This window comes from Schistocerca nitens, chromosome 8 (genome assembly GCF_023898315.1).
Source record: "Schistocerca nitens isolate TAMUIC-IGC-003100 chromosome 8, iqSchNite1.1, whole genome shotgun sequence".
Classification (NCBI taxonomy): Eukaryota; Metazoa; Arthropoda; class Insecta; order Orthoptera; family Acrididae; genus Schistocerca; species Schistocerca nitens.
The window spans coordinates 223680770-223693301 of record NC_064621.1 but is presented as its reverse complement, the minus strand read 5'-3'; the positions used below and the strand labels follow the sequence as shown (position 1 = coordinate 223693301).

At 37.2% G+C, this 12532-nt stretch overlaps 1 protein-coding gene across 5 annotated transcripts in view; it reads left to right on the top strand.

Annotated features, from left to right (window-relative positions):
• Positions 1-12532, top strand: part of LOC126199283 (mediator of RNA polymerase II transcription subunit 25-like) — a 371538-nt gene that overhangs the window by 345395 nt on the left and 13611 nt on the right. For all 5 annotated transcript variants that reach the window (XM_049936094.1, XM_049936096.1, XM_049936097.1 and 2 more), the window contains one exon: positions 3376-3462. In XM_049936094.1, coding sequence (XP_049792051.1) covers positions 3376-3462 — 87 coding nt within the window. The remainder of the gene's footprint in view (positions 1-3375; positions 3463-12532) is intronic.

The window sequence follows — 12532 nt, the reverse complement described above, 5'->3', positions numbered from 1 at the left end:
AAATTTGAAAATTTCTAAGAAATACTGCAAGAGCATCATGGCCCTGGATTAGCGAAGCCCATGTTACATAAAGCACATGTGATCTGCTGAAGACTCTATTGTTATGGTTCATCTGTATCACTCTTTTAGTTTCTGTTTATTTCATAAACTGTGTCACTTGTCGATTCTAGTTCTGTCATCACTATGACTGCTATTTTTAACATCTGTTGTGCACATCATCTAAGCTTTCTTTCCTGAGCAATGTTTGTGACCACAATGTACTGCTAGTAATCCAGCTAAGACACGTTTCCCCATGTTTCAAATTGCAAGATTGTTTAAGACTTCTAAAACCAAAGTTTTTGCAGTAGCCTGTTGTGGATGGAGTTTTGTTTATTGTTTCTGTCTGTCAACATAAAGTTACAGCTGCTGCTTTTCCTACAAATATTTTCTGTGTATAGTTCTGCCCTCAATTCAGATTTGCTTCTAATAACTTTTCCTCAAAAATATCTGTAAATATATTCTGACATTCCGCTCCTTTCTACTGCAGGTAAGTTCATACATGGTGAAGTTAGATCCACACATGTTTCCTATACCACAAAATGGTAGTATCTGTTTGAATTAAAGGATCTTCATTAACAGCAGGTCTAACTTTAGATGTGATATTTTTTTCCACTATACTGTACAAAGAAAGTTTTGTGTCCTGTGAATTTATTTACCTGTTCGTCAATAGCCTTTTATGTTAGATTCAATTCCTCCAAATGTAGATTATGTTGAACTAAATGTTCACTCTTCTCCTTCACTATCTCTTGTAATTGTATATTGAGAGCATTACTGTTAGACTTTATTTGGATTTCTAAATTAGTGTTACTAGATTTAATTTCTGTTCGTATATTCCCCAGTTTTCCCAATATTATACTTAAGATATTTCTTTGATCTGGCTTCTAGCCCTCTGAGATATCATTTAAGTTTTCAATAATATTGTGGCTTGCATCTACAACCCCACCCACTGCTTTACTTTCTGCTTCATTAATTACACTCATTTAAAAGTATTTTGCTGCACATAATGCTAAGTTTGACAAATAGTAAACACTTATCTTTACTTTGTTTCCATAGTTGCTTGTGAAGATCATCAGATTGCTTATCTATTTTCATTTATTCATCATCTTTGTATGCATAAACCTCCTTTGCAGCTTCGAAATGCAAATCAGTATTTCTTCAGCATCTAGCTTCCAAGCTTCTTCACAGCATACTGCATACATAATATTTATCAATGTAAATTTTCTTTTGTGTGTCTTCCCTGTAATAGAAAAACTATTAATATTCCATCTGACACATGTGGCACTTCTCCCTTGCTGTTGTTAAAATTTTATGGTTATAGTTCACATCGGCATTCCACAAATACATTTACACTTTACCAGGTAGTGTATATTCAACTGCAATGAAGGTAACATTGAACAATAGTAAAAATTTAACTTACCTTTTTAAGATGGCATCAATGTCCAAAGGTGTGCAGGTTGTGAAATGACACTGTATGGAGATAATAGTTCTTCTCTCTCAATGTATTTTCACAATATGACAGGTAAATATCAAAAAATAAAACTTAGAGCTAATCACGTATTGTGAAGAGCTTCTCTAGTGTTAATTCAAGCAGTGTAAAAGCAGTATAGACAAGTCTGACCTGAACTGAATCAGACTCATTTGCCACCAACCAACCATAACATGTGACATACTGTTATTTTTTGAATCATCAAGAACATTCCATAAGTCACAATAACACTAATATAATGTCCCTTTTTTAGGTAATATATGAGATTTAGTTTACAGAATGTCTTTTAGAGATATGTACTCATTTGAATATTTTTGTAATATTGGCTGATGATAAAGGTTGCAGGTAAAAAAGTTTGAAACTTTTGTCTGCATTTGATACTGAATGGTAAAAATAGTAAAATTAATGTAGATTTTTTTTCAGAGCAGTTGTTGTTAATCATTTAGCATGAGAATATGTTGATACATAAACAGAAAATTATTTTTGAGGAAAAATTGCCCCCAATGACTGTAAAACTCTATGAACATCCATAGTCATGGAATATATAATTCACATATGAAAACCAATTCAAATCTAGCCAGAATTTCAGTGGTATCATATAGTTTGTTAACTGAGCAAAAGAACTGTCGGATCCTAATTTATTATAGCATGTAAATTGACTTATAGCACTTGCAGTAAATATAATCAATAAATCAGCTACAATATCAGACCTTAAAGTAATAGAACATTTCAAAGCTACTGAGAACAGAGAAATTAAGTATAGGTATTAAAAGTGAAGATGTCTGTATGAATCATTAAAGTGAAAAGATGTTTGCTGGGACAAAAGAACCCAGGGCATTTCAGTTCTTTGGACATGTGGCCCATTAAAGAAATTTTTAATTATTTTGAAAAAGAATAAAATATATAACTAGTAAACGTGAACAATAGAAACATATGTTACACAAGAACTGGGGAAGAGAAATTGCTCCTAGGCAGAAGAAAGAAGGTGAAAACATCATAATAATGAATAGTTACAGGAAAACAAGAAAGGAAGTGCAGAACAGACAAAAATGAATGTATTACAGTTCTTTACATGGCAAAATCAAACAGTGGAAAGTCCAAGATGGAATAGCAACAATATTATAAAATTTTTATATTTGATGATGGACCAAAGTTTCAAATATTGAAATTTATTCCTGAAATTCCACTTAACTGTACTAGGCATAGATGTACTACCTAAAGCAACATAGGGAAATTAGTGTCAAACTGGGGCTCAAACATGGATTTCCTGCTTATTGTGAGCAAATTTCAGGAATGAATTTAAAAATTATGAAAAAGATAGATTGCTACTCCCTGTACATTTACACACACAGCAGACGGAGACAGTGATTTGTGTGTGTGTGTGTGTGTGTGTGTGTTTTCTACTTCAGAAGAAGACCTCCTCGGTGAAACCAAAAATGTATAGCAGTCTTTTCATTGTGCTTCTGAGTGACTCAAGGTCTCCTAAATATGATGAGTAGCAATCTGTCCTTTTCATAATACTGTAGTTCTTTGTGTGGCCCCTTAATGACTAAAGTCAAGTAATGTTCAAACAAAAATATATTTAGGTCTGTTTATATTTGCTCCACCTTCTTGTAATGAGTGTAAAACATTTTGTTGTTACTTTCAGCACTCATTTCTTGCAATTTAGTGACAGAATATTACCCAATATAAAGTTTGAAATGACAATCAATAAATGTTTTTATACATTTTAAATGCAGCTACACCCATTGTACGTGTGAGGACTTACTGACCTCACAGTAACAAAAGATTCATTTTTTCTGTCTATGAAATACACCATAGTTGAATTTTTAACATATTAATTTCTTCAGCGAGAGCAGCAGGAACAGCTGGAGGCTCAACTGCGAGAAATGTCTCTACAGCAGCAGAGTGAGGTGACACCACCGGCTCTGCAGCAGGTATGTTAATTCTTCTCTGGAGCATGGTAACTGTGTGATGTCTAACTTCCAGCTGATTTCTTTTTCCTTGTATTTGATGTCGTAGGCAGTTAAAAAGCTACTTGAATAAAGTCTGTGCATGTGTAAGAATAATAAATTCACAGTTTGCTGAATCTTTATCACTAGTGAAAAATGTTTCATTTCCTACTCAGTTGGTTAAGCAGAAAGTTAATAATGTAATGTTTATTGGCTCTGTAGACAGTACATACTGATGTGATAAAAGTCATGGGATAGTGATATGCACTTATACAGATGGTGGTAGTGTCATGTACACAAGGTATAAAAGGGCAATGGATTGGTGGAGCTGCCATTTGCACTCAGGGTACTCCTGTGAAAAGGTGTTCGATGTGGTTATGGCCATATGACAGAAATTAGCAGACTTTGAACACAGAATGGTAGAGGTAGACATGTGGGATATTTCGTTTCACAAATTGTTTGGGAATCCAATATTCTGAGATCCACAGTGGCAAGAGTATGCCAAGAATGCCAAATTTCAAGCATCACATCTCGCTAGGGACAATGCAGTGGCCAATGGCCTTCGCTTAACGACCAAGGGCAGCAGCATTTGTGTAGAGTTGTCAGTGCTAACAGACAATCAACTCTGCAGTGTGCTAACAGACAAGCAACTCTGCATGAAATAACCACAGAAATCAATGGGCCATGCAACGAACGTATCTGTTAGGACAGTGTGACATTAATGGGCTGTGGCAGCAGACTCCAACACAAGAGCCTTTTCTAACAGTGCAAGATTGCCTGCAGCACATCTCCTGAGCTCTTGATCATGTCGATTGGACCCTAGACAGCTGGAAAAGCATGGCCTGGTCAGATCAGTCCCAAGCTGATGATAGAGTTGGAGTGTGATGCAGACCTCACGAAGCTGTTAATCCAGGTATTCAGTATTCAGTATTCAGTATTCAGTTTATTCACCATTGACCACTTACAGCGGAATAGGTCTGAACATTAAATATACAATTAACAATATACAATTAACAATAACTTTACAGTAAAGTTTTTACAATTTAATTCTTTTTCTTTTAGGAATATTCTTATATACTAATGTCAATGCTTATTTCAAAATATTCTGTTATCTTATAAAATGGGTGTTTGAGAAGCCAGTCATAAACCTTACGTTTGAAAATATTATTGGTCAGTGACCGAGCAGATGCTGGAAGTTTATTGAAGAGTTTTAAACTCATTATTTTGTGTGAGTTTGCAGTCTTTGTGAGTCTGTGTCTTGGTATGTCAAAGTCGAGTTTGCCTCTGGTGTTGTGGGGATGTATGTTCTCAGGTTATCAAGCAAGGCATTATGCAAGCTGGTGGTGGCTCCATAATCATGTATGCTGTGTTTACATGGAATTGACTAGGTCCTCTGGTCCAACTGAAAAGAACCTTGACTCAAAATGGTTATGTTTAGCTACTTGGAGACCATTTGCAGCCATTCATGGACTTCATGTTCCCAAATAACAATTTTTATGGATGACAGTGCACCATTTATCAGGCCACAATTATTCACAATTGGTTTGAAGAGCACTCTGGACAATTTGAGCAAGTGATTTGGCCACCCAGATCATGTGACTTGAATGCCATCAAACCTTTGTGGGACATAATTGAGAGGCCAGGTAGTGCATCAGCAATGCTTTCACAATTATGGACAGCTATAGAGGCAGCATGGTTCAGTTTTTCTGCAGGGGACTTCTAATGACTTCTTGAGTCCATGCCACATCAAGTTGCTGCACTACACTGGGCGAAAGTATGTCCGACACAATATTAGGACATAGCCCATTACTTTTGTCACCTCAGTGTATGTTGTATGGATCAAGTTAAATTTGTATCACAAGCATGGAAAAGTATACATATTGGAGTTTCTTCTCACTGTTTATGTTTAACTTCAATATGTTCTTGGGTCTCCTTTTCTTATTTTTATTTCCTTTATAAATTAAATCTTAGTTCAATTGGACACGTGTGTAAATAACAAGGAAATCATAGAATATGCCCTCATTTCTTTTGTACTTAATGCAGTTTTCACATCTTGGAAAACGTTGTGTATGTTCTGTAACTGAAAATTCTTTTCTCTTTACTTTATTCATTTTGATGAATATTGTTTTGTTCTGAAATAAGTATTTTGACTGAGACCATAAATGGTCAGCAGGCCTAATCTGTGAAAAGCAGAAGAAAAAGAAGAGGAGGAAGTAATTTTTTGCATTTATGGTTTCTGAATTATGACAGAAACTCTTTTTTGCCTCAGTGGGACTTGCTTCACCTGTTTTGGGGAAACCTGTTTTGTCCAGTCTCAAGAGGAGGTAAATGCAATCGTCAGCAGTTCAAATATACTGTGAATGATGGTACCCCTTAGGGAAATGGCAGCAAGGGGCAGGAATGGAGACCAGATGAACCCAGTACATATGCCTGAGGGTGCCATTCAACACAATGAAGAGGCTATTCCAGCACCCATTGAGGGAACAGGAAGCAACCAACTGCAGATTGTGGCACACATTGAAACAAGTGATGCCTGTTGTCTGGACTCTGAGGTCGTACTTGGATCACTCCAACAACTGACAGAGGAGGTTGACAAGACCCGCCTTGTGTGTGGAGTTTCTACAAAGCTCACAATTTTTAGCGGTGTCCCCATAATTATGGTGACCATTTGGTTCTGAGGCAAGTGGAAGGACTGAACTAGAGATTTCGAAGGTTCTGTGCAAGTACACTGTGACTTCCTGAACTTGCACCAAAGTGTTGAGAACTGTAAGGTCCTCTTAAATCGATCTGGTTTGCACTACACACCAGAAGCTGCTACTCAGGTAGTTGACTATGTGTGGGTTGCATACAAGGCGATAATGATAGCTGCAGGAAACCCAGAAGTATCTGTGTAAGATTGAAAGAAATGTCTCTCACAGGTGAGAGTCCCAAAATCCTAATGGTTAATTGCCGAAGCATTCGCAGCAAAGTGCCAGAGTTTGAAGCACTCATGAAAAACAGTAAAGTGCACACAATAGTAGGTACAGAAAGCTGGTTGAAATCTGAAATTGATAGCAGTGAGATTATTGGAGAAAATTTAAGAGTAATTCGAAAGGATAGGCAAATGGGAAATGGAGATGGTGTGTTTGTCACAGTAGACAAAAAGCTCACAGAGATAGAGATTGAAGCTTTAGATTAGATTAGATTAGATTAGATTAATACTAGTTCCATGGATCATGAATACGATATTTCGTAATGATGTGGAACGAGTCGAATTTTCCAATACATGACATAATTAGGTTAATTTAACCACATACTTAAGTTAATATAACAACTTTATTTTTTTTGTGTTTTTTGTTTTTCTTTATTTTTTATTTTTATTTTTTTAATATTTTTTCTTTTTTTTCTTAATTTATATCTAAAAATTCCTCTATGGAGTAGAAGGAGTTGTCATTCAGAAATTCTTTTAATTTCTTCTTAAATACTTGTTGGTTATCTGTCAGACTTTTGATACTATTTGGTAAGTGACCAAAGACTTTAGTGCCAGTATAATTCACCCCTTTCTGTGCCAAAGTTAGATTTAATCTTGAATAGTGAAGATCATCCTTTCTCCTAGTATTGTAGTTATGCACACTGCTATTACTTTTGAATTGGGTTTGGTTGTTAATAACAAATTTCATAAGAGAGTATATATACTGAGAAGCTACTGTGAATATCCCTAGATCCTTAAATAAATGTCTGCAGGATGATCTTGGGTGGACTCCAGCTATTATTCTGATTACACGCTTTTGTGCAATAAATACTTTATTCCTCAGTGATGAATTACCCCAAAATATGATGCCATATGAAAGCAATGAGTGAAAATAGGCGTAGTAAGCTAATTTACTAAGATGTTTATCACCAAAATTTGCAATGACCCTTATTGCATAAGTAGCTGAACTCAAACGTTTCAGCAGATCATCAATGTGTTTCTTCCAATTTAATCTCTCATCAATGGACACACCTAAAAATTTGGAATATTCTACCTTAGCTATATGCTTCTGATTAAGGTCTATATTTATTAATGGCGTCATACCATTCACTGTACGGAACTGTATGTACTGTGTCTTATCAAAATTCAGTGAGAGTCCGTTTACAAGGAACCACTTAGTAATTTTCTGAAAGACAGTATTGACAATTTCATCAGTTAATTCTTGTTTGTCAGGTGTGATTACTATACTTGTATCATCAGCAAAGAGAACTAAGTTTGCCTCTTCATGAATATAGAATGGCAAGTCATTAATATATAATAAGAACAACAAAGGACCCAAGACTGACCCTTGTGGAACCCCATTCTTGATAGTTCCCCAGTTTGAGGAATGTGCTGATCTTTGCATGTTACGAGAACTGCATGTAAGATTGTTTGGGCAAGTTTCTGTATCAGAGTGGGCATAGAATGATAACTGGATCCTTCTGTCGCCCACCAGATTCATTTCCTGATGCAACCAAAAATTTGAGGGAAAACCTCATTTCACTTGCACATAAGCTCCCCAGTCATACTGAATTCATCAGTGGAGACTTTAATCATCCAACAGTTCATTGGGAAAATTTCAATTTTGTTAGTGGTGGGTGTGATAAGACATCCTATGACATGCCTTCTCTGGAAAATACCTAGAATAGATAGTTAGGACCCCACTCATGATGGCAATATATTGGATCTAATGGCAACAAATAGACCTGATCTCTTCTAGGATGTTCACATCAAAACTGGTATCTGTGACATGGACACAGTTGTGGCAGCAATGATTACCAAAATAAAAAGGACATCTAAAGCAAGCATAAAGATATATATGTTCAGTAAACGAGATAAAAAATCAGTTGTGTCATATCTCAGTTGACCATGCACTGGATAGATATGTGCAGAGTAGAACAGTTCATAATGGAAGGGAACCTCCATGGGATACAGTCAGTATAAAGAAACTTCTAAAGAAACAGAGATTACTGCATAATGGGTGTAAAACAAAGCTTAGGGCTACAGATAGAGAGACTGAATGAAACATGTTTGGCTGTCATGAAAGCAGTGTGTGATACTTTCAATGACTACTGTAGCAGAATATTGTCAAATGATATTTCACAAAACCCAAAGAAAATATTGTCATACTTACAGGCTGTCAGTGGCACTAAAGTTAGTGCTCAGTTCCTAGCCAATGAGATAGAAACTGAAATAGAGGGTAGCAAAACAAAATCTGAAATGCTTAACTATGTTTTCAAATGTTGCTTTGCAAAGGAGACTTGCCCCAATTTAATTGTCATGCCACTGAAAAGATAAACGAAATAAGTGTTAGATTCAGTGCTGTTGAGAAACAGTTGAAATTGTCAATATTGAACAAAGCTCCACAGTCCGATTGTCAGATTCTATACTGTATTTTCAGTGGAGTTAGTGCCTCTTCTAACTGTAATCTATCATGGATCTCTTGAACAAGAAACCATGCTCAGTTCTTGGAAAAAAGCACAGGTCACATGTGTCTACAAGAAGGGTGGTAGAAGTGATCCACAAAACTACTGTCCAGTATCCTTGAGATCAATATGTTGTAGAATCTTAGAAGATATTCTGAGTGCTCAAACATGTGAGGTATCTCGAAGAGAATGATCACCTCAGTGCCAACCAGCAAGGATTCAGAGATCATTGATCATGTGAAACCCATTTCGCACTTTTCTCATATGACATACTGAAAGTTTTCCATCAAAGCAGTCATATAGAGGCAGTATTTCGTGATTCCCAAAAAGCATTTGACTGAGCACCACACCTATGCTTATTATCAAAAGTACGATAATATGGTATATCAATTGAAATTTTTGACTGTATTGAGGACTTTTAACTTGAACTGTGCTCCAGGGAAGTGTGTTGGGACCCTTTCTGTCCATGTTGTATGTTAATGACCTTACAGACAATATTAATAGTAACCTCAGAATTTTTGCTGATGATGCAATTGTCTGTAATGAAGTACTATCTGAAAGGAGATGCATAAATTTTCAGTCAAATCTTGATAAGATTTCAAAGTGGTGCAAAGATTGGCAACTTGTTCAGAAATGTAAAACTGAACACTACACACAACAAAAAAACGTATCATCCTGTGACTGTAATATGAATGAGTCGATGTTAGAATTGGCCAACTCATACAAATAACTGACTGTAACACTTTGCAGGATATGAAATCAATGGATCAGTTGTGAGTAAAGCAGGTGGTAAACTTGAGTATATTGGTAGAATACTGGAGAAGTGCAACCTGTCTACAAAGGAAATGGCTTACAAATCACTCATGTGACTGCTTCTAGAATATTGCTCAAGTATGTGGGACCCATATCAAATAGAACTAACAGGGGATATTTAATGTATACAGAAAAAGGCAGTATGAATGCTCACAAGTTTGTTTAATCCTTAGGAGAGTATCACAGAGGTAATGAATGAACTGAATGGATGACTCTTGAAGAATGATGTAAACTATCCTGAGAAAGTCTATTAACCAAGTTTCAGGAACTGGCTTTAGATGATGACTCTAGGAAAGTATTACAATCCCCAGTGTATTGGTCACTTTGTGACTGTGAGGATAAGATCAGAACAATTACTGCGTGCACAGAGGCATTCAAACAATCTTTCGTCCCACACTCCATACTTGAATGGAATGGGAAGAAACCCTAATAACTGGTACAATGGAACATACCCTCTGCCATGCAACTCATGGTGGTTTGCAGAATACGGATGTAGATGTGGATATAGACGTAAATTAAACTATATACTTTTTCTGATGGCATTGGAAAGAACCTTTGATGAGGATTCAAAAGACATAATGTGTCAGTAGTGTTGATCAAATAGTATGAGGACTCAACAGACATAATTTGTCAGTAGTGTTGATCAAATAGTAACAAGGTAACAGCACCACTGAGCACTCTCCCACTATCAGGAGAATATCCCACAAACACGTGCTCTACTGTACCAAATGAAAGCAGACACTCAGGTATCGTTTGTAGCGTACCTTTGCACTTGGAGCCTACCAGTCTGTGCTCTGTCAATCAGATGACTTGCTCGTGAAGCAGTTTAGAGTTCCACAATAAGTACAACTGCCGAGAAAGTGGAGACTGTTTTCATTTATGACGAATGTTGCCAAACTGTTAGTAGAGTTGCGCCTTTTTATGCTCAAAGGTATCAGGATGGTGTCAAGCTCTCACAATCTGTCTTTGGAAAATTTACAAAAAATATTCAAGGAACTAAAAGTGCAAAAAATGAAATACAAGAACAAATGAGAGAAGTACAGCTAACATTTTAGCAGCAGTAACACACAATCCACATATTACTACAAGATAGCCTGTGTGTGCAAGTAAGATCAGCTGAAGGAGTGTCCAGAATATTTCATGTACAGCTTCATTCAGTGATTTTCAAAATCATAACAATAATGGAAATTTCTAGCGTGAGCAATATATAAAATATAGGAAAGGCAACCACTTACCTATAGTAGAAACACATAACAGAAAACAACGTTCACTCTAGCTTCTGAGCTCCAGCCATTTTTCCAGAAAAAGTACACACACACACACACACACACACACACACACACACACACACACACAACCAACAGACACCAAAATCTGCATACTCCCATGGCCACAGAAAGACCAAGTATTGACACTTGGTTACTGAATGCAGTTGGCTGTGCTGATGGAGACGGGGAGAGGTTGTCATAGGATGATGCCATTTGAGTCCCTATGGCAGTACCACAGATTTGTTTATAGAGGTGCTAGTGGGAAAGGTGCAAATCTTTGGCCAGATGATTGCACAGTGGCACAACATGATGAAAAGAGCACAGAGGATGCAACAAAAAGAGCTGTAGGAAGAGAGGTTGGGGGGGGGGGGGGGGGAAGTGAAGATAAAAAGGGAGAAAGAAAGGAAGAGAAGAGAGAGGGGTTGGAAAGAGGGGGGAGAGAGAGAGAGAGAGAAAGGGGGGCATGGATGGATAGATGGATGGATGGTTACAATAGTGCAGTGCCTGTGTTATTCTGATGACAATACACTGCGGCAACCACAGGCATTACGAAACATATCAGATGGATTTGCAATTGTGAGTAATGACTACCATCAGCTGTAGAATGAAAATTTGTGCCAGACCAGGACTCGAACTCAGATTTCCCGCTTATCGCGAGCGGTTGCCTTACTGCATGATTCATGGCCAGACCCAAACTTCCATATGTTGTCAACCATGCGTCTACAATCTGTACTTGCACATCCATTATGTGCATTCCTGTACAGATCAAACATTGAACTTTCAAGTACAACATCTGATCGCTATGGAAATATACATAATGGATGACATATAGCAGTTTGGGGTCTGGCCATAAGTCATGCATGGATTGCCAAATGCAACCACTCATGATAAGCGGGAAATTCAGGTTCGAGTCCAGGTCTGGCACAAATTTTCATTGTCGTCATTCTATTCTACAGCTGATGGTAGACATTCACAATTGTGAGTCCATCTGATATGTAGGATGGATGGGTGGTTGGTTGGTTGGATGGTCAGTGGCTGGTGGGTAGCTGTTTAACAGGTTTACTGGTGTCAGAGTAACAGCTGGCAAGGGAGATTTGTTTACAGGTGAATTTGATAGAATATTGTCTATCAGTAAAGGTTCTGGTAAGGTTACAGGTATGTTTCGACTCCTGCTTTCTACAGCAAATAAAGTGACTACAGATAATGAGGGTCTAAGGAAGAGGCTTTTTGACATGGAATGGGTGACAGCTGTCAGAGTGGGGGTACTATAGGTGGTTGGTGTGCTTGATATGAACAGACATATTTATGGAGCCATCTGAGAGGTGGAGGTTGACATCTAGGAAAGTGACTTAATGAGTTGAGAAGGGCCAGATAAAGCAGATTTGGGAATACATGTTCATGTTATGGAGGGAAGAACATAGGTTGTCCTTACTGTGAGCCCAGAACATGAAAATGACATCAATGAATCTCAACCAGGCAAGAGATTTTAGGTGTTGACTGGATAGGAAGAATTCATCGAGATCTCTCATAAATAAGTTGTCATAGGATGATGCCATTTG